Source organism: Schistocerca americana, chromosome 6 (assembly GCF_021461395.2).
Source record: "Schistocerca americana isolate TAMUIC-IGC-003095 chromosome 6, iqSchAmer2.1, whole genome shotgun sequence".
NCBI lineage: Eukaryota > Metazoa > Arthropoda > Insecta > Orthoptera > Acrididae > Schistocerca > Schistocerca americana.
The window spans coordinates 57,278,192-57,301,935 of record NC_060124.1 but is presented as its reverse complement, the minus strand read 5'-3'; the positions used below and the strand labels follow the sequence as shown (position 1 = coordinate 57,301,935).

Sequence of the window (23,744 nt, the reverse complement as noted above, 5' to 3'; positions counted from 1 at the left end):
CTTTAGAAAAGATTCAGATACGAGGGAGGCAGATAATGATGTTGCACTCGATAATGAAAGCAAGGTTTAAAAAATAAAGGTAAACTCGTAGGATTTGTTGATCTAGCATTCGAATAAAGAAAATAGTGCGAGATTTTCGCCATTCTAAGAAAAATAGGATAAACTGTAAAGAAGGATGGATAATATACAAGAGGTTGAAAGTAAACTTAAGAAAAACGAAAGTTGTGAGCAGCAGCATAAATGAGATTACTAATAAACTTAACATCAAAATTGGGGACCACGAAGTAAACGAAATGAAGGAATTCTGCTACCTTGCACGCAAAATAACATATAATGGACGAAGCAAGGAGGACAAACGAAACACGCTAGCACAGGCAAAGAGGACATTTCCTGGCTAAAAAACCTAGTAGTATCATGTATTGGCCTTCATATGTGGAAAAAAATTCTGTGAATGTACTTTTGGAGAAAGGCATTGTATGGAAGTGAGTCGTATACTGTGGGAAAAGCAAAAATGAAGTGAATCGAAGCATTTGAGATGTGGTGCTACAGAAGAACTTTAAAAACTATGTAGACTGATAAGGTAAGGGCTGAGGAGGTTTTCTGTATAATCGGTGAAAAAAGAAATCTATGGAAAGCACTGTCAAGGAAAAGGGACATCATTACAGGACATGTTTTAAGACATGAGGGAATAACTTCTGTGGTACTAGAGGGAGCTCTAGATGGTAAAAACTGTAGAGGGAGACAGATATTGAAGTACATCGAATAAATAATTGCGAAGGTAGGTTGCAAGTGCTACTCTTAGATAAACAGGTGGCGGGCCGCATCAAACCAGTCAGAGGACCCCTCCAAAAAGAATCTTACAACTAGATTATCACTGCTTTCTTGAATTGCCAGTTTTTTCATTAGGACCACAGCATGTACCTTGGTACTTGTAAATGGAAAACATGTATGGCATATATCCTGACATGCAAATGCTTACGGTGGTGGTGATATGTTGCTGAGTTACTACATGTATATCCATTGTTTGTGTTAAGTCACCAGAACAGTACCACCGTAAACATTTACACTAGAACACGTCTTTTGTGAAGAAATACGCCATACTTATTTTCTCCGAGGGTCATTTCATAAATTATGCACAGGTTGGCACCTCTGCAGAGTAAGTGACGCGTCAGTAGCATTCCTAATGTCAGCGGTAGGACATGGCTTGCGGAAGAAGTATGTTTTTTATTTTTATTTTCATCGACAATTCGATTTGTTCTGTGTTAATGAAGTTAGAAGTGGCGCACGTACAGTTCTCATTTATCATCAGATATCGTACATTAAGATCGATGCCTTACGTGGTAAAAATCCAATCGAAATACACCCTGTTTAACGTGAAGTTTGTGATAAGAACAGACCATATCATTTTTTCTCGTGGAGCTTATCGGTTTCGTGAAGGTCGTATGAGAATAAACACCGACTCAGCACCCGGAAGGCCAAAAAATTCAACAGATGAACGAAATGTGAAACACGCAGGCAGATGGTGTTGAAGAGGGTCATTGTGTAAGGACATTTGTGAAGCCACAGGGATTTCTTAAACATCAGTGCTCCATATTCCGCCAAAGAAGTTGAACAAGAGAAAAATTTCTGCGCGACAGGTCCGTCTTCTCTTGAGTGCTGAACAGAAGCGGAAACGCCTAAACACTATAAGCTTACCGAATCAATGATCTGAAGTTAAAGGACAGCTGTCTAGCATCGAACCGTCGCCATTTGTGAAACATGCTTGAGATACGGGGCTGAACTACAGTAGAGCGAGTGGAGATGCTCACATTCCCTACAACCAAAATAAATTCGTCGATATGGATGAAAGGTAAAACAAATTCAGATATTTGCTTAAGATTCAAAAAAATGGTTCAAATGGCTCTGAGCACTATGGGACTTAACATCTTAGGTCATCAGTCCCCTAGAGTTAGAACTACTTAAACCTAACTAACCTAAGGATATCACACACATCCATGCCCAAGGCAGGATTCGAACCTGCGACCGTAGCAGTCGCGCGGTTCCAAACTGAAGCGCCTAGAACGGCTCGGCCACACGGCCGACGCTTGAAGATTCCAATGGGATCTTCATCACATACAGAGTTCCATGTGGGTAAAGTTTCACAGGAATGTGGAAAAAAGGAAAGACTGAAATAAAGAAATATGCGTTATGTATGAAATGACCATCGTATTTCGATATAAGGAAATGTATGCTCTGGAGGTAATGAAGAAATTAGTGACAGTCTAGTAAACAGTGTTAGTGATTTCTATGCTGGAAAGACTTCACTATTAAATTAATGTCATGAGAACACTGCGACTGTTTGTGCGATCCTTTGGCACCTACAGTACATCCATAATTTATCAGCTGACATTCACTGAAGAACCAAAGAAATTGGCACAACTGCCTAACATCGTATAGGGCCCCACGACCGCGCAGAAGTGCCGCAGCACGACCTGGCACGGACTCTAGTAATGTCGGAAACAGTGCTGGAGGGAATTGATACCATGAATCCTGCAGGGCTGTCCATGAATCCGTAAGAGTTCGAGGTGGTGGAGATCTCTTCTCAAACAGGACGTTGCTACTCATCCTAGAAATGCTCAGTAATGTTCATCTCTGGGGAGTCTGTTGGCCAGCGGAAGTGTTCCTGGAGCCACTCTGTGTTGTGTCGCATTGTCCTGCTGGAATTGTCCAAGTCTGTCGGAATTGACAATGGATATGAATGGATTTAGGTGATCAGACAGAATACTTACGTACGTGTCACCTATCAGAATCGTACCTAGACGTATCAAGTGTCCCATACCACTCCAATTGTACACGCCTCACATCGTCACAGAGCATCCACCAGCTTGAACAGTCCCCTGCTGACACGCAGGGTCCATGGATTCGTGAGGTTGTCTCCATACCCGTACAACTCCATCCGCTCGATACAATTTGAAATGAGATTCACCCGACCAGGCAACATGTTTCCAGTCATCAACAGTCCAATGTCGGCGATGACGGGCCCAGGCGAGGCGAAAAACTATGTCGTGCAGTCATCAAGGGTACACGTGTGGGTCTTCGGCTCCGAAAGCCCATATAGATTATGTTTCTTTGAATGGTTCGCACGCTGCCTCTTGTTGATGTACCAGCATTGAAATATGCAACAATCTGCGGAAGGGTTGCACCTCTGTCATGTTGAACGATTCTCTTCAGTCGTCGTTGGTCCCGTTCTTGCAGAAACCTTTTCCGGCCGCAGCGATGTCGGAATTTGATGTTTTACCAAATTCCTAATATTCACGATACACTCATGAAATGGTCGTACGGGAAAATCCCCACGTCATCGCTACCTGGGAGACGCTGTATCCCATCGCTCGTGCGCCGACTATAGCACCACTTTCAAACTCACTTAAATCTTGATAACCTGTCATTGTAGCAGCACTAACCGATCTAGCAACTGAACCACACACTTGTTGTGTTATACAGTCGTTGCCGATCGCAACGCCGTATTCTGCCTGTTTACATATCTCTGTATTTGAATACGCATGCCTGTACCAGTACCTTTGGCGCTTGACTGTAAATCTACTTGATGATAATAATACACTCCTGGAAATTGAAATAAGAACACCGTGAATTCATTGTCCCAGGAAGGGGAAACTTTATTGACACATTCCTGGGGTCAGATACATCATATGATCACACTGACAGAACCACAGGCACATAGACACAGGCAACAGAGCATGCACAATGTTGGCACTAGTACAGTGTATATCCACCTTTCGCAGCAATGCAGGCTGCTATTCTCCCATGGAGACGATCGTAGAGATGCTGGATGTAGTCCTGTGGAACGGCTTGCCATGCCATTTCCACCTGGCGCCTCAGTTGGACCAGCGTTCGTGCTGGACGTGCAGACCGCGTGAGACGACGCTTCATCCAGTCCCAAACATGCTCAATGGGGGACAGTTCCGGAGATCTTGCTGGCCAGGGTAGTTGGCTTACACCTTCTAGAGCGCGTTGGGTGGCACGGGATACATGCGGACGTGCATTGTCCTGTTGGAACAGCAAGTTCCCTTGCCGGTCTAGGAATGGTAGAACGATGGGTTCGATGACGGTTTGGATGTACCGTGCACTATTCAGTGTCCCCTCGACGATCACCAGTGGTGTACGGCCAGTGTAGGAGATCGCTCCCCACACCATGATGCCGGGTGTTGGCCCTGTGTGCCTCGGTCATATGCAATCCTGATTGTTGCGCTCACCTGCACGGCGCCAAACACGCATACGACCATCATTGGCACCAAGGCAGAAGCGACTCTCATCGCTGAAGACGACACGTCTCCATTCGTCCCTCCATTCACGCCTGTCGCGACACCACTGGAGGCGGGCTGCACGATGTTGGGGCGTGAGCGGAAGACGGCCTAACGGTGTGCGGGACCGTAGCCCAGCTTCATGGAGACGGTTGCGAATGGTCCTCGCCGATACCCCAGGAGCAACAGTGTCCCTAATTTGCTGGGAAGTGGCGGTGCGGTCCCCTACGGCACTGCGTAGGATCCTACGGTCTTGGCGTGCATCCGTGCGTCGCTGCGGTCCGGTCCCAGGTCGACGGGCACGTGCACCTTCCGCCGACCACTGGCGACAACATCGATGTACTGTGGAGACCTCACGCCCCACGTGTTGAGCAATTCGGCGGTACGTCCACCCGGCCTCCCGCATGCCCACTATACGCCCTCGCTCAAAGTCCGTCAACTGCACATACGGTTCACGTCCACGCTGTCGCGGCATGCTACCAGTGTTAAAGACTGCGATGGAGCTCCGTATGCCACGGCAAACTGGCTGACACTGACGGCGGCGGTGCACAAATGCTGCGCAGCTAGCGCCATTCGACGGCCAACACCGCGGTTCCTGGTGCGTCCGCTGTGCCGTGCGTGTGATCATTGCTTGTACAGCCCTCTCGCAGTGTCCGGAGCAAGTATGGTGGGTCTGACACACCGGTGTCAATGTGTTCTTTTTTCCATTTCCAGGAGTGTATAATGATACGAGAAAAATAGTTTCAGGTGACATGAAGGCTACCGCGACTCCTAACCTAAAACCCTCTCATTGACTACAGTCGTGTAGACGCAGTGGACGCTCCGTCTGAGGCTGCGTCTTCTTCACATTGGGTCGTTGTCGGACTCGCTGCTTGAGCCAGAAGGGGGAAGACACGAGAGCGCCCGGCGAGGCGGCCTTGACTTTCCGAGTCCCGCGGAAGGCTGGCCGGCGTCTGTTGCACAAGGCCCATCCGCCGCCCTATAAATCGCGGCGCTTTGCATGCGGCCGTGGCTGCCACTGACGTCCGGGTGGCAGCCGCCGCGCCGCGCCGCGGTCACAAATGGCAAAGGACGGCGGGCCCTGCCGCGCCGTGTCCCACACCCGGAACCACGCCTCGAAACTCCGCCGCCGCGGGTTGCCCCACTCCCTCCAGCTCGGCGGCATACGATTTACACCTGGCTGTGTGTCACACACCCACGTCAAGACCGAGGTCGCTAACGCATGCCTGTGAGGTGGCGCTCGACTCGGAGGCGAGCCGGTTCCAATCCAGGTGATGGATAGTGTTTGGCCGGCAAGGGAAGGAGAGGTGGTGGTCAAGATCCATATCACCAGTCTTTGCGCCAGTGCCATGGCTGAAATTGTTCTTCTCAATCTATATATTCTATATAAAGGCTGTTGCTGGCCAATGTGGCTGAGGGTTCTAGGCGCTACAGTCCGGAACCGCGCTACTGCTACAGTCGCAGGTTCGAATCCTGCCTCAGGCATGGATGTGTGTGATGTTCTTAGGTTAGTTAGGTTTAAGTAGTTCTAAGTTCTAGGGGACTGATGACCTCAGCAGTTAAGTCGCATAGTGCTCAGTGCTATTTGAACCATTTGAATAATTCCAGTCAAGACTCAGTGGTAAAATTAGATAACCTGGAATTCAGCCCACAGCAGCCTCAATAACATCCTCTCAAGTCTTTGTCGCCTTATATATATATATTTTTTTTTGGTCTATTCCTGGATGCCACAGCAGATTCTAATAAGGTGTTCCTTCTTCTCACGCGTACTTTTTCATTTTCATTTCGTACTTTACCTGTCGCTTCAATTTTGTAACATTCAAATGTTTCCTGTTTCTTGTTCTCCGGGTTTTCTGTTTCTTGCTCTCCAGGTTTCCTGTAGGTCACGTTTCACTTTGACACACTGCTGTCCTCCAAATATATCATACAAATTTTCTATTTCGAAGAAGAGATGTATGTGCTCTGGACCTAATGAAGATCCAAGCAACTCAAGAAAATATCTCTTAGCAGCAGAGCTGTTTTATTGAAGAAAGCTTTCTTTGCCCAGTGCCAGTCATTTGATATCTGCCTTGCTCCGACCATCTTGCATCTTGTATAATATTGCTTGTTAGATGGGAGAAGTCTTTACTTCTCTTTGACGTTAGGGAATTGCTACACTCCATCAACTTCTTCTTTGCTTTGTTCATCCTTAAGCCATTTTCTGCGCAAACTGTGCCCTTCTTTCATTTCAGTATGCCTAAGCCTTTCTTAAATCCGGCCAGAAGATTTGTGATGTCCTCTACCTGTTCCATTTACACTTCTGTTCTTATTCCAAATTTTTTCTCCACTTTTTTCGTTGCTCTCCTACAAAAAGGCTGAGATACTTGCCCAATCTTTCCAACATTGCTTAATTTTGTAATCTGTTGTCCTGGACACTAAAATGTTGAAAAAAATGATTATAATTCGTTCTCTCCTCATCCCCCTTCTCGTCTTCTGTCCATATCCTAGCTCTTTTTCCTCCCTCTCTCCATTTCCTCTCCATCTCTATGCTTCTGTCCCCCTCCCTCTGCCTCTATCATTTCCCTTTCCCGGCGGGGTCAGGGATTTTCTCTGCCTCGTGATGACTGGGTGTTGTCTGATGTCCTCAGGTTAGTTAGGTTTAAGTAGTTCTAAGTTCTAGGGGACTGATGACCTTAGGTGTTAAGTCCCATTGTGCTCAGAGCCATTTCCCTTTCTCGCCTCCTGCCTCTATCCCCTCCCCCTCTCACAGTCTTTCCCCCCTATACAAAGTTCCCACCCCTATCACTCTCCCTTCCTCCCCCACCTGCGAAACAGTAAACCTCCAGTTGCAACCATCTCCGCGCAATACATCGACACGAGATGTGGCGCCGAGTTTGCGCCAGGCGGGCGTCGGCCGTTTGAAGCGGCTCCCGGCTCCTCGGCCGGCGAACCGGTCGCTGTGCAGCCTGGCGCGACACAGCGCCGGAAGAGGCGGCCAAGTTTTACGTCTCGCAGCCAAGGCCGGCGTCCAGTTCGCAGGTCTCGGCAGCCGTGCCCACCCGATGCCAAAATACAACGGAGTGAAACTATGTGCCGGTAGGGAATGTGAAATGATCCCTTACCACATAAACTGTAAGAGTGTACTTCGGATTTAATTACAGAGGTCTGTTACTCTATTTAGCAAGTTCTAGAAGCAAACCCCAGGGAGTGATGTCAGTGATTTGTCAGCCGCATTCCGTAAGGTCCAGTTTGCAGCTCACAGAATGAAAGTGGCAACAAATACTAACAGTGGACAAAAAAAGATTAACTAAATAAACAGTCTTATACCTCAACAACTTTTTTCGCTGCTTTGCACGTAATCAGAATCCAAAATGATTCAGTGTTAGTCCGTTGCGTATTTTATGTTCTTACACAATATAAACCGCATTTTATACGTAAAAAAAATTAGCTGATAGCGTAACTTCTGCGTAGCAACCAATGCAATTACTTTTGATGCAAGTATTGTTTACATGTACCAGTTAAACACAATCTATGTACTAATTGTTGTTGTTTTGTACTGAACAGGACGTTCTTCATCGTAAGAAAAAGGCAACCATTTTGTTGTTGTTAATAAATGCGAAAGTTGTTTATGAACATATTTCACATAATTTCGCCGAAGTATTGAAATGATGTTTCATATACACTGACGGAATAAAAATCGCAACACAAAGAAGGAGTTGTGTGACATAAATGAAAGTTGGTAGGCGTCTTTTTACTACTGAAAGCTTATGTCTGTTCAAATATAGCGCCAGTCGCATAAGAGTGGCGCCACTATGAGGATGCAAATCAGGTTTGCTTTAGATATACGCTGTAACGGTCACAAGCGTTACTTACCTTTGGACGTGGTGGGTTGCTGTTAGTCAAGAATGTCTTTAAGACGACAAAGACGCCATTATCAACACCTCGCGGTGTTTGAACGAGGTCGTAATAGGGCTATGAGAAGCCGGATATTCCTTCTGCGATGTTACAGAAAAACTTGGCAGGAATGTAGTCACTAAAAATGATAGCTGACAGTGGCGTCAATCGCCAGGGGACCGGTCTACATCTACATCTACATCCATACTCCACAAGCCACGTGACGGTGTGTGGCGGAGGATACTTTGAGTACCTCTATCGCTTCTCCCTTCTATTCCAGTCTCGTATTGTTCGTGGAAAGATAGATTGTCGGTAAGCTTCTGTGTGGGCTCTAATCTCTCTGATTTTATTCCCATGGTCTCTTCACGAGATATACGTAGGAGGGAGCAATATACTGCTTGACTTCTCAGTGAAGGTATGTTCTCGAAACTTCAACATAAGCCCGTACCGAGCTACTGAGCGTCTCTCCTCCAGAGTCTTCCACTGGAGTTTATCTATCATCTCCGTAACGCTTTCGCGATTACTAAATGATCCTGTAACGAAGCGCGTTGCTCTCCGTTGGATCTTCTCTATCTCTTCTATCAACCCTATCTGGTACGGATCCCACACTGGTGAGCAATAATCAACCAATGGGCGAACAAGTGTACTATAACCTACTTTCTTTGTTTTCGGATTGCATTTCCTTAGGATTCTTCCAATGAATCTTAGTCTGGCATCCGCTTTACCGACGATCAACTTTATATGATCATTCCATTTTAAATCACTCCTAATGCTTACTCGCAGATGATTCACGGAATTAACTGCTTCCAGTTGCTGACCTGCTATATGTAGCTAAATGGTAAAGGATCTTTCTTTCTATGTATTCGCAGCACATTACACTTGTCTTAAATCGGTGCCGACACGAGGCACTAACGAGAGGGAAGACCGCCGTGTTCGGCGCATGGCTCTGATGCATCGTACTGCATCTGCAGCAGGAATTTGAGCAGCGTTTAGCACAACAGTGACACAACGAACTGTTAAAAAACGATTACTTCAATAGTATCAAACCAGAGCTCATTCGAGGGCAGGGTGGAGATACGTTGTGTTTTCTGATGAAAGCTGGTCCTTCATCGGTGTCAGTGATGATTGTGTGTTGGTTAGAAGGGGGCCAGTTGAGGTCTTGCAACAAGCCTGGCTACATGCTAGACACTCTGGACCTATAAGTGGAGTTATGGTTTTGGGTACGATTTTTATGACTGTACTCTCGTGGTTATCCCACGCAACCTGACTAGAAAATTGTACGCCAGTCTGGTGATTCGACGCATTGTGCTGACATTCATGAACAGCATTACAGGGGATGTTCTCCAACAGGATAACGCTCGCCCACATACCACTGTTTTAACCCAACATACTCTACAGAGTGTAGATCTTTTGTCTTGGCCTGCTCTGTGACCAGATCTGTCTTCAGTCGAGCACATAGTAGGATATCATCGGACGACAAGCTCAGCCTCATCCACAAGCAGCATTAACCGTCCCTATATTGACCGACCAAGTGAAACAGGCATGGAGCTGCATCCCACAAACTGACATCCGGCAAATGTAAAACACAGCGCATCACATTTTGGCGCTTAAATCGGTTATTTATGTACCAGCTACATTAATCTGTGATCCTACAGTGTTAGTTAAATACGAGTATGTTACCTAGACAAACGTATTCCCGAAATTTCGTTACTTTACATTAATTAATTGTTGGTGCTGCGACATTTTTCCGTCAGTCTATTTTTTGTTTTGCGTTTGTTTTACCATTTTGTTGACGAAATTTCGCTTTTTAGCGCTATAAGATAAATCTGTATTGTTTTCTTCATTTTGATCACAGCATTGTTTCGCGCTACAAACCAACAATTTTCGAACCTGAATTAAACATTGAGATATCCAATTTCGGTATAAATACTGTTTATTGTTCAGTAACAAACAGGAGGATAACAGTATAGAACAAAAATATTCGGTAGGGTAGGCCTTTCATACATCCTCACTAAGTATGTTGACAGTTTACAGTGTCCGGTTCAAAATGGTTCAAATGGCTCTGAGCACTATGGGACTTAACATCTGAGGTTATCAGTCCCATAGGCTTAGAACTACTTAAACCTAACCTAAGGACGTGACACAAATCCACGCCCGAGGCAGGATTCGAACCTGCGACCGTTGCAGCAGCGCGGTTCCAGACTGAAGCGCCTAGAACCGCTCGACCACAGCGGCCGGCTACAGTGTCCGGTTTTTAGGGGAATCTAGTAAGACACTGATTGCATACCTAACGAAAACAAGCGTTATAACGAAACGCCGGATAGGTATGTAACACACGTAATGTACATATAACGCGGGTACGTCCTTAACTGACAAAAAAAGGACAAACACCGTCCGAACAGGCTTTGAAAGCCCAACGGCACCGACCGACCGCCGTGTCATCATCAGCCCTTAGGCTTCACCCACAGGATGTGAATACTGCTCTTGTGGCCGTTGTCAGTTTTCGTAACCTGTGCCGCTACTTCTCAGTCAACTAGTTGCTCAATTGGCCTCACAAGGGCTGAGTGCACCTCATTTGCCAACAGTACTTGGCAGACCTGGACAGTGACCCACCCAAGTACTAGCCAGGCCCGACAGCGCTTAGCTTCGGTGATCTGACGGGAACGAGTTTTACCACTGCGGCAAGCGCATTGGCCTTAACTGATTAAAGCCACTAGAGAAAGTACCGTAGTCTTCGCTTACAGCGGGCCGGCCGCGGTGGTCTCGCGGTTCTAGGCGCGCAGTCCGGAACCGTGTGACTGCTACGGTCGCAGGTTCGAATCCTGCCTCGGGCATGGATGTGTGTGATGTCCTTAGGTTAGTTAGGTTAAGTAGTTCTTAGTTCTAGGGGACTGATAACCACAGCAGTTGAGTCCCATAGTGCTCAGAGCCATTTGAACCATTTTTTCTTCGCTTACTTACTGTAGTCTACAGTAGCTTAGCCTCCGATAGTCTTACAACTCTAAGCAAGTTGATAGCTCCATTCATCTGGGAATGGCATACTTGAAGAAATTTGTGCATTTTCAGCCTCGTCCAGTTGTCCACTGTCAAGGCTAGAGCCGGTACTTCTATGTCCTGGCGCGATGTCTCCAGCGGATGGCCAGCTTTTTAGTCAACAGTGATTTTTTTTTCACAACGGAATGTTCGACGGTAGGTAAGGAAGCCAGAGGTGTCGGACCTGCGACGCTGGCATTGTTCTAGTGGCAGGAGAGGAGGGAGAGCTGCAGGGAGCAGTCACGTGCTGTGTGCGGCGGCTCAGCGCCAGGAATAGCGTGGGCAGTGGGCGCTGGCGCCAGCAACCTCTGCTCTTCCGGGAAACTGCGAGCCGAGCGGCCCAGCCTGCCTGGGGTCGCCGGGCAAACGCCAGGTGCAGAGCCAGGTGGTCCAGCCAGAGCTCCTCCCCAAGGTCTGCCGGCACGGAAAGGGACCAGCGAACATCACAGAAGCTTCGCGTGATCGACAGCGAATTCGTGGGAAAGGCTGAATGAAAACGGAGAAAAAAATAACAATGAGGAAAGAATGTAAGAGTGGTGGTGCTAAGTCCCTATTGGACCAAACTGCTGAGGTCATCGGTCCCTAGGCTTACAAACTACTTAATCTAACTTAAACTAACCTACGCCAACACGCACACCCATGCCCGAGGGAGAACTCGAACCTCCGACGGGGGGAGCCGCGCGAACCGGGGCAAGGCGCCTCAGACCGTGCGGCTACCCAGCGCTGCTGAATGTAAGAGTTTCATTATGTAACATACAGGGCGGTTCCGTGATGATGCTACAGGCTTTCGGGGATGATGGGGAATGGTAACTGTATCACTTTGAGGTATGGTACCCTCTTCCGGAAAAGACCGACTCGACAAAATGGCTCTGAGCACTATGGGACTTAACAGCCGAGGTCATCAGTCCCCTAGAACTTTGAACTACTTAAACCTAACTAACCTAACGACATCACACACATCCATACCCGAAGCAGAATTCGAACCTGCGACCGTAGCAGTCGCGCGGTTCCAGACTGAAGCATCTAGAACCGCTCGGCCACATCGGCCGGCCCGACTCGACAGTTATAAGCAAAAGTCGTTCGGATATCTCTGACACTGGAACACAGTAATACTCCGACATAGGCTAGCCCTTTGTACACAGAACCGTAGCTACACGATTCTACTTCCGTTTTGCACGAGCCTGAGTTACACGGTTCAATTGAGCGCTGCGCAACTCTATTCCTCCACTGCGCCCACACAGTATTCGACTTACGACAGGTTCGGACGTGTTTCGCGCAGAATCGTTTTATCCGCGGAACTGCATTGATTGATTGATAGATTCTACCTGTCATCCAAACGAAGCAGAATTGATTTATTTGCATCGAAAAAATAAAATAAAATCATTATCTTCGAATGTAAACTTAATATTATCAAAGACTTCGACGCAAAAATTAATATTTGGCAACGAACAAAGAAGTGTAATCTACAGGAATCTACACGTAGAACAATAAAAAATAAATAAAAACCTACAGAAGCAGTGAAAATGTTCAGTCTTTGAATTCAAATATCATTCGTAAACGTCATGGTATTGTCGCTCAGATGAAAATAATGTTAAAATTATGGTGTCCTGAAAGGAGGATATAAGATGAAAATAAAAAAAAGCAAAACGAGGATAATGGAATGTAATCGAATTAAATCGGGTGATGCTGCAGGATTAGATTAGGAAATGAGACGCTTAAAGTAATAAATGAGTTTTGCTATTTGGGGAGCAAAATAACTCATGATGGTCGAAATAGAGATGATATAAAATGTAGACTGGTAATGGCAAGGAAAGCGTTTCTGAAGAAGAGAAATTTGTTAACATCGAGTTTAGATTTAAGTGTCACGAAGTCATTTCTGAAAGTATTTGTATGGAGTCTAGCCATGTATGGAAGTGAAACGTGGACGATAAATAGTTTAGACAAGAAGAGAATAGAAACTTTCGAAATGTGGTGCTACAGAAGAATGCTGAAGGTTAGATGGGTAGATCACATAACTAATGAGGAGGTATTGAACAGCATTGGGGAGCAGAGAAATTTGTGGCACAAGTTGACTAGAAGATGGGATCGCTTGGTAGGACATATTCGGAGGCATCAAGGGATCACCAATTTAGTACTGGAGGGCAGCGTGGAGGGTAAAAATCGTAGAGCGAGACCAAGATATGAATACAATAAACAGATTCAGAAGGATGTAGGTTGCAGTAGGTACTGGGAGATGAAGAAGCTTCCAGAGGATAGAGTAGCATGGAGAGCTGCATCAAACCAGTCTCTGGACTGAAGACCACAACAACAACCAAGGAAGAGTGAAAAATTGTCCTGTTGGTTAGAACAAGGTCTGCTCTCAAGCTGAGCTGATTTTTGAAATATTGAAAGAAGCTGGGGAGGCGGTGAAAGATGAAGAAATGTTTAAAGCTAGAAACGGTTAGTTTAGCCGATTCAAAAGTTGTTGTGATTGGCATAAATTTGGCAGAAAGTGGAGAGGCGGCAAGCGCTAATAAATAGCATTGCTCCAACGACAGAAACTCAAGGCAATTACAGAAGAAGTTGGTTATACCATCCTAACCATATTCAACGTAGATGAAACTAGTCGTTTGGAAGAAGATGCCTAAAAGAACTTTCATCGCGAGGTAAAAGAAAACCTTTCCAGATTTCAAAGCCTCCAAAAATCGATTGACAGTAATGGCTGGAGCAAATGATGCAGCTGGTCACTGTAAATTAAAACCTCTCTTAGTTTATCGCTCAGAAAATCCAAGACGTTTCAAAGATACATCTAAATCTGGGGTGCCCGTGCTTTGGAAGTCGAATCTAAGCTTGGGTGACAGCTTCCCTTTTTGAGGACTGGTTTGGTCATCACTTCATACCGGAAGTCGAACGTTATTGCCAATTAAAACAAATCCGTTCAAAGTGATGCTATTAGTCAACAATGCACCAGGTCATCCCATGTTACTGTAATTAATTACGACCCACGTGTGAAAGTTGTATTTTTTCCACCGAATAGAGCCAGCTTGCATCAAGCGACGGACCAGGGACTCATTAAACCATTAAAAACTTACTACGCGAGATGATCGTTTCCGCATCTACACGTAACTATTATGAGACAAAACAAGGAGCTCTCTATTAAAGACTTTTGGAGGCGATTCAACTTTTTAGATACCGTGAGAATTATTGGGCAATATTGGAATGAAATTTCAGAAAAAACTTTTATTGTCGTCTGGAAAAAATTGTATCTATTTTTGTTCACCACTGAAAACCAACGGAAATCAGCTCCAGGCCCTGACTAAATCGCTGGATTCCCACAATCAGGAGCTGACAATTGATGAGCTTACACAAATGTTTGAACTAGAGCAAACAGTTGACAAACCTGATGCTTTAGACCCAGTTCAATCACAAGATCAAATGACGGTTGCAGCCTTGACAGAAGGCCTCAGTTTAGCTGAAAAAGATTCTTTTTTTCAAGTCACTGTCCGCACATCTACTCTTCAAAGACATTTACCGTCTCTAACATATTTACAATGTTATCGGCAAACTGCGATGTTTTTATTTCTTCCTCCTGAGCTTCAGTTCATTTTCAAAATATCTCCTTGGTTTCTTTTATTGCTTGCTCTATGTACAGGACCGAGCGAGGTGGCGCTGTGGTTAGCACACTGGACTCCCATTCGGGAGAATAACGGCCATCCAGATTTAGGTTTTCCGTGATTTTCCTAAATCGCTCCAGACAAATCCCGGCAGACGCTGTCTTACTCCTGTGTCGACTACTGCTTCTATTTCATGCCCTTCGAGTGTTACAACTTCAGTTTGGTTTCTGCAGAAGATGGAGATAACTTTTCGCTCCTTGTATTTGACTCCTATTACGTATACGTTTTCAAAGAATGGTAGCGCAGTGGTCAGAATGTTTCTCTAAGAAGAAGGCCACATGCTAATCTCATTTCTGTAATTTTTTATGTTTTCGATACCTGAAGCTCAGAACTAAAATATCAGTTATCCAAAGGAGGTCGATGCAACTCTCAAACGTTGTCGAGAAAATCGACTTTGAAGTTTCCCGAGAGTCTTTAACATCCAAAGTAAGGTTGGTTTCCAGACAGGCAGCGCGACTCTTTGGTAGAACGTTCTCCCGCCACGGGGAAAGGGCGTGTTCTGTTCCCGGCTGATGCAAATTTTTAAACAAAGGTGCCTGCTCTGCGAGCCGATACGTGAGGCGTAAAATACATAAAGATGGGAAAAAGTCTGGCAATCGCTGGATCGGTAATCCGGGTACGTTTTTTTCATTATTCTTTTTTCCTTTTTTCGTTCAGTGGAGAATATCTACGTCATTTAAATACAAAATTTATCAAATATATGCTCATTAACACATACAGGGTGTCCCCTAAAAGACGCCGACAAACTACAGGTACAGGTAACTTACACAGAAATGAGTAGGAAGTTTCTAGTAAACTTGTGCTCTAAAATTTTGGGAGGAGGAAGTATTGACCAGAACAAGAAAAAAGTCCAGTAAACATGGAATCTAAAATGCATACTTTAAGAGCTATGAGCACTTGTTTAGAGTGAAACACATTTCTTCTTCTGAACAAGTGCTCATAGGTCTTAAGGTTTGCTTTTTAGAGCCCATGTTTACTAGGCTTTTTTGTCTTGTTTTGGTCGATGGTACTGCTGTCAAAACATGAAAAGCAAAGAGTTTGCAGTAGAAGAGATGTGTTTTATAGTATCGAAGATAAAGAAGTACTCATGTTTCTTAAGCTATACACTTTAGAGCCCTTGTTTAGTACACATGTTTTCTTGTTTTGATGTAAGGAACCTGTGCTTTGTCGAAGGTTTTTTGAGACACCCAGTATATAATTCTCATTTTTATGAATAGTGCACATGTTACTACTACTCCAGTTTTCATTCCAAATTTAAATTCTTAATTACCGCTCTTTTATTGAAAACTGATGATAGAGATGATTGAAACTAAAGAGAATAATTGGAATCCATTTTTTCCATCTTTATGTATTTTACGCTCCACGGAAACGCTCGTAGTATCTTTGTTTAAAAATTTGCGATGCCGAGGAATCAACCCGAGCCGCCCTTCCCCCCGAGTGCCAAGCAAGCATTCTACGAGACAGCCACACTACCTGCGAAGTAAATGACCTTACTTAAGGGTATTCAAGATGCTCGGAGAACTTCAAAGTCGAGTTACACTGAACTACCTATGGCGACTCATATTTCGGGTTTGAGCTTCGCGTACCATACAGATTAAAAAAATACAAAGATCTGAGTGCCGTGTAAGTCTAGATATGCTATCAATGTAGGTTTGTCTTTCGTCAGTCTTCTAAGATTGCTGCCGGTATCGAGGCCCAAAAAGCTGCGGCGCGTGCGTTGCAGCGCGTGACATTGCAGGTAATACCTGTGCCAGCAGCTGTCTCCGGTGGGGAGACGAATTTAATAATTCTTAAGGGGGGTTGGACGTCAAACGGGCCGACTTGGAGCAAGAGAGGCACCACAGGACATTTTATTTGCTACTGTCTATACTTTTACAAATAAATTCATAAAACTTTGTCAGCATGACCAGGAAGGACTCAGGATTCACACTCGTAGCAGTGGAAGCGCGAAAACATAACAAAATAAATTTTTTTTAGATATAATATGTCATCATTTTTTTCACTTACTGTTGGCTGCATTTGTTGCTATAGGTACATTTTTCTTCACAAGTAAGAGAGATTCTTTGATGAATTTTGCACATACAAACCGTACTTACAGGTGTATGAAACTCTAGAATTTTCCTAATCTATTAAAAACTTTGCTAAAAATTGAGATAATTAACCATAAAATTTGAGATTTTTCTTAACATGAAGTTTAAAATGTAACAGCTCATTCATTTTTTCATTAGTTAAATAAATTCTAGAGTTTTATACACCTATAAGTATAGTTTGTATGCTGTGCAAAATTCATCGAAGAATCTCTCTTACTTGTGAAGAAAAGAGTACCTATAGCAACAAATGCAGCCAATAGTAAGTGAAAAAATGATGAAATTTCACACGTAAAAAAAATTATTTTGTTATACTTTTGAACTTACATTGCTTTGAGTTTGAATCATGAATCCCTCCTGGTCGTGTTGACAAAGTTTTATGAATTTATTTGTAAAAGTATAGACAGTGGAAATTAAAATGTCGTCTGGTGCCTCTGCTACTCCAAGTCGGCCCGTTTGACGTCCTACCACCCTTAAATGCATCCAAGCTCTCGACGGCACATGACGAAGTTAAGATCTTTAGTGGGCACCTTTTTAATGACGTTTTGTTTCCCTTGGGCCTGCACTGAGCCGAGCGTTCACGACATATGGCGGACAAGGCGACTAATGTGACGTCGCATGTTCGTTGTGCGGCCCGTACTTCTCGTCGACCCCAGTCGGTGTGTCCTCTCGCACTCCCACATTCCTCAGGAACCCGAACTGGTGTTCCCTGAGATCGCGTCTACCCCTCGCGAATAGGCCGGGAGTCAATTTTTCATTTGGTCCCTGTTTACCCGGAGCGGAAGAAAGGTAAAAGTGTTCGGATGAGGACTGTGTGCGACCTGTTGTAGGCACTGTGTGGCTGTGTAGTGTGGCGGGCGCTGACGAGCCGCGGGCGGGCGCGTGCTGCAGATCACGGAGACGTACGCGTTCCTGCCGCGCGAGGCGGTCACGCGCTTCCTGCTGGGCTGCACCGACTGCCAGCGCCGGCCGCGCTCGCCGTCGCCCGCCGCCTCGGCGCCCGTGTCGTCGCCGCTGCCGCCGCCGCTGCCCGCCGGCTCCCCCGCGCCCGCCGCCACGCCGGCCACCACGCCGCCCCCGCCGCCCTCGCCGTCGCCGTCGCCGTCGCCCTCCGCCGCCGCGCCGCCCTTCGTGCTGCCGCTGGCGCTGCGCGGTGCCGCGGGGGCCGCCGACCCGCCGCCCCCGCCGCCGCGCATCGACTTCAGCATGCCCATCACCACCACCTACCTGAAGCACATGCGCTCGCTCGGCTACAGCGACGAGGACGCCCTCCGGATCGACGTCGACGTAAGTACACTCACTCTCTCCTCTTTCCGCCTTCAGCTTTTTCCGGAACAAGCTTCCACCTTAACAAACACAGGAGTCGACTGCTGGCGGCATTGAGTCCATTGTAACTAATGTACAGAACACAGCCACGTGTCACGTATTTTTATTTATTTTGACGGGTTTCGCTCGTCAGACTCGAGCATCACGTGGTTTGGAGATTACTGTTTACAGGAGCTTAAGGAGGAATACTAAATACTTTAGACTGAATTTTCTCATTCTGGGAAGACCAAAGAAGCTCTCTGTTTAATTTGCTAAAAACATTCAACAGCCTAGGTCGCATAAATATGTCTTTATTTAAGGCAACCGGTTTTGACAGACTTTTAGTTATTACAGACCTTTTATACACTACTGGCCATTAAAATTGCTACACCAAGAAGAAGATAAACGGGTATTCATTGGACAAATATATTATACTACAACTGACATGTGATTACATTTTCACGCAATTTGGGTGCATAGATCCTGAGAAATCAGTACCCAGAACAACCACCTCTGGCCGTAATAACGGCCTTGACACGCCTGGGCATTGAGTCAAACAGAGCTTGGATGGCATGTACAGGTACAGCTGTCCATGCAGCTTCAACACGATACCACAATTCATCAAGAGTAGTGACTGGCGTATTGTGACGAGCCAGTTGCTCGGCCACCATTGACAGACGCTTTCAGTATGTGACATATCTGCAGAATGTGCTGGCCAGGGCAGCAGTCGAACATTTTCTGTATCCAGAAAGGCCCGTACAGGACCTGCAACATGCGGTCGTGCATTATCCTGCTGAAATGTAGGGTTTCGTGGGGATCGAATGAGGGGTGCAGCCACGCGTCGTAACACATCTGAAATGTAACGTCCACTGTTCCAATTGCCGTCATTGCGAACAAGAGGTGACCGAGACGTGTAACCAATGGCACCCCATACCATCAAGCCGGGTGATACGCCAGTATGGCGATGACGAATACTCGCTTCAATGTGCATTCACCGCGATGTCGCCAACACGGATGCGACCATCATGATTCTGTAAACAGAACCTGGATTCATCCGAAAAAATGACGTTTTGCCATTCGTGCACCCAGGTTCGTCGTTGAGTACACCATCGCAGGCGCTCCTGTCTGTGGTGCAGCGTCAAGGGTAACCGCAACCATGGTCTGCGAGCTAATAGTCCTCGCTGCTGCAAACGTCGTCGAACTGTTCGTGCAGATGGTTGTTATCTTGCAAACGTCCCCATCTGTTGACTCAGGGATCGAGACGTGGCTGCACGATCCGTTACAGCCATGCGGATAAGATGCCTGTCATCTCGACTGCTAGTGATACGAGGCTGTTGCCATCCAGCACGGCGTTCCGTATTACCCTCCTCAACCCACCGATTCCATATTCTGCTAGCAGTCATTGGATCTCGACCAACGCCAGCAGCAATGTCGCGATACGATAAACCGCAATCGCGATAGACTACAATCCGAACTTTATCAAAGTAGGAAACGTGATGGTACGCATTTCTCCTCCTTACACGAGGCATCACAACAACGTTTCACCAGGCAAGCCGGTCAATTGCTGTTTGAGTATAAGAAATCGGTTGGAAACTTCCCTCATGTCAGCACGTTGTAGGTGTTGCCACCGACGCCAACCTTGTGTGAATGCTTTGAAAAGCTAATCATTTGTATATCACAGCATGTTCTTCCTGTCGGTTAAATTTCGCGTCTGTAGCACATGATCTTCGTGGTGTAGCAGTTTTAATGGCCAATAGTGTAATTTGCTGATGTTTATCCACATGACATCTTTTCGTGCTGTTCAACCTAAAATGAACACATAACAAAAAGATTGTTTAAAACCTGAAGATGATAGCAAAATCTGTCGAAACAGGTTGTCTTAAACAAATAAATACTTACGCGATTCAGACGGCTGAAAATTTTAGGAGATCATAGTTTTTGTCCAGTTTTTACTGGTTACAGGAGTACAGCAGGTTACAGAGTTAAGTTTGTATACTTGTCGCTATGGGTTTATTTATCGACTGCCATTTTTGTTTTGAAATTCAAGTTCTGGTAGAGTTTACACTACTGGATTTTTTAACTATGTGATTGTGGTTTGTTGGACAGTTAGTGTAGTTCAAGCGTATTGCACGTATTTACAAACGCTGAATGTGCCGATGTGGTGATTGCGTTTCGGCTTTGTAACGCAAATGCTACTTGTGCAGTATACCTCAGAGGATTTCCTAACTGAAGAGTCCAGATTCAGCAGTGTTTACACGTCTTTTAATTAAACTCCGTGCGACTGGTACAGTGCCTTCAGCCATATTTCATCAGAACGTGGGCAAATGATTGAAGTAGAGGACATTTTTCAAGTATAAGAATATGGCAGACATTACGTATGCACAGGTTCTACGTGTGTCATTTACACCGGATTCAACAACGTCTAAATAGATATGAAGGTGGACGACTGGAATTTAGTGTTTGGGTGGTTGCAAATCGACCCGTCCATCAATACTGTCTGTTGATGAAGCAATCTTTACTTGTGACGGTATCGGTACCACTGGTAAATCGCATCGGTGACGCAACGAAAACCAGCATGTATTTATGCAGACATTTTCAGGAATGCTTCTCGGGAAAGATGACAGTCAGTTGATTGGTCCTGTTGTCTTATCACATCCTCTTCCTGGGCCCCGTTATCTATTCTTGAAAACGAGCTTCCTGCATCGTTGGGAGAGGTTCCTTTAGCTAGAAGCATGCGTATGATCTACGAACATGACGGGGCCCCTACACATTCTAGGCGTTAGGTAACACGACATCGAAAGCTAAGGGAAGATAGGTCAGCCCGGAACGGTCAGGTTTCTTAACCACTAAAGACCCCGGAACTTCCTCCTTTAGATCTTTGCCTGTGAGGATGGTTAAAAGCACAGTCTTTAAAGAAAAAGTAAGCGAACTGATCGTTCCGATTATGAATAGTGGTGCCTCCAAAAAAGAGGAGTTACATGTGGTGTTGTCAAGAAAATTCGAAAATTTGTTGAAGTCGGAGGTGGAATTTATGAAAATGAACTTTGAACTAAATTATTTTCCTTTGCTTAGCACCTTCTATAAGTGTGGTTCGGATTACATTCTAACAAGTGCATCCCTGTACCTAGTAAAAAGTTGGACTAACGTTATATGAACGATTTACTATTTCTCCTGAAAAAAACCTGTATAACAACAGCATAACACAAACCTAATCACAAAAACTCGTCTTACTTACATTCATTGCCCTAGTGACGACACTTTTCACTTTAAAAGCAGCGCTCGGGGCCACCTCAACACAAAGTAGTGGAAGTTGGATCCGCCTTGTTTATTGTAAACCAAGTAGCCAGATGTATCATCCAAAGCACAACTGCTAAAGTTACCATTGGGAAAGTAAGAACATATCGATGTAAAAAAAGTGAAGAGTTCTTACATCACGTGAACCTCGTTCATACTGGACTAAAACATGCTAATATACAAGCTAGCACAGTTATCAGACACGCTACGAGCTCTTACCGATCCCACCCACATATTTTGTGAGCGTTCTTAGTAGAAAGTTTATTCTATTTGCATAATTGTTTAAATGGGAAATGAGATTCGTTAACAAAAACAGAATAAGAAGTGTAAAATCATATGGTTCACAAATAAAATACTAAAGGTATAAATGACCACGAAGCAAGAGGTGCTTCTTTTACGTACTTCTATTCATGTTAATCTGACAACGACAGGGCTATATTGCTCCCACCAACAATAAACCAATGGGAGCTTGCCGTTTAGTACGAAAATGTCTCGAATACTAAGACGCCGCCCGTTTCAAGAAAAAAAAACACAACTCTTGCCCCACTTAAGATTGGGAACACATTTTAACACTTATTGTTTCAGCAATATTTGCAATAGTAGTTTTAGTTTAGTAGTACTGCGTACATAGTATGTTGTGTGCTGCTATACTTTGCAGATCTCACCGTTCTCCAGCAGGTAAGTAACTGCCGTCTTGCATCACAGCCTTGTTTACTGCCTAAATTCAAAGGATATCGTCTAGCAAAAGTACTCCACTCGTTCTCATTACTCATCAATGATTCATTATAGAGAGAGCAGCAATAAGAGACTCTTAGCTGGTGACTCTGGTGTTTGCGAGAGAACATCGTCACTGGATAATTACAAGGAAATGCAGTACGTCTCTTGTACATTGTGCAATAGGTCTTCTGGAATGTGGACGAACTGATAAAAATGAAGTATCTCTGTAATATCAGATTACTGCATTCGTTGTTACCTTCTGGTGACAGCCGTCTCGTTTAAATACCTAGAGACACTATGAAGCGGCAAGAAATGGTACGAATAATTTCAATAAGAACGCAAACCCAAGTTTTGAATTTATTTAAAGGACTCTGAGAAAAGTGCATGAGGCAAAGAAACGGCACGCAAGACTCTGGTATGACCTGTTATAAAGTACCACCTCATTGGTTGAGATCAATTAAGGCTGCCAGAAGATGTCAAAGGAATGTAGTCATGCTGTTAGGACCACAGAAGGTTGGCACTGTCCATACGAAAGTGTAGCATAAGCGCTCGGTAAAAACTTACCTGGTATTAACAGGAAGACTAATTCGTGGAAGATAAAATTTAGGAACCGGTTTCGATTTACCGCGGTACACTTAACACCATCGCATACGTAGTGTGAGGACAACGAGAGCTGTATAAGAGTAATTCGGTCGCACACTGAGGTATGTGCTCATTTCTTCTTCGCTACGTAAGAGGATGGGACGGAACCGAGTGTGGCTCATATTGGTATTCTTCGTTCGTTCATTGGGCATTAGCTTGATGAGAATTAATGTAGTTGCATGTGGCGTTCAGACATGAACTAATACAACACGATCGTCGAAACCAGTGTGTCTGGTGTGTTTGTGTTTTTATAAATGGAAAAATGCTCTCGAAAAAGTACTTTTTAATTTTTTTAAATTGGTAGCATATTTGCGATGGGGCGTATTCGTATAAGAACAACAAGAAAGGTAGCTATTTACTTGAGGAGATAATGGCAGAGAATTAAAAAAAAACTATGTTTGCGAGATACCACAGCGCATGTGTTACCGAAATGAAATCAGTGCATTACTTCAACGTCACATATTGACTGCTCGTGATGTACACTGCCCGCAATAGTAACACTACCGAGCCGAGTACTATGACAGGCACAAAGTGCTGTATCGCACCGGGAAAAACACAGATAACTACTGGTCAAGTAGATCGCGTAAAGAACATTTTTAGTATAGTGGAAATCGGTTTGTGCGGCGAAACAGACTTCGATAAGTCGAAGTCCACAATCGTTTGTCATGTCGGACACAATCGCTTGCGTCTACCACGTTATAGTCTACTAGTCCTGTCCAGAGTTCCCATTGTTTTCCAAATCCACTTTCTACACATTTCACTTTCCTATATCTTTAATATGTCATCTAACCACGAGCTTCTCTGCGCGTTGAAGCAAATATTATATTAAAATTAGTAAAAAA

At 44.9% G+C, this 23,744-nt stretch overlaps 1 protein-coding gene across 1 annotated transcript in view; it reads left to right on the top strand.

Annotated features, from left to right (window-relative positions):
* Positions 1–23,744, top strand: part of LOC124619955 — a 615,134-nt gene that overhangs the window by 506,276 nt on the left and 85,114 nt on the right. Inside the window, exon 3 of the mRNA XM_047146618.1 lies at positions 17,836–17,924. Coding sequence (XP_047002574.1) covers positions 17,836–17,924 — 89 coding nt within the window. The remainder of the gene's footprint in view (positions 1–17,835; positions 17,925–23,744) is intronic.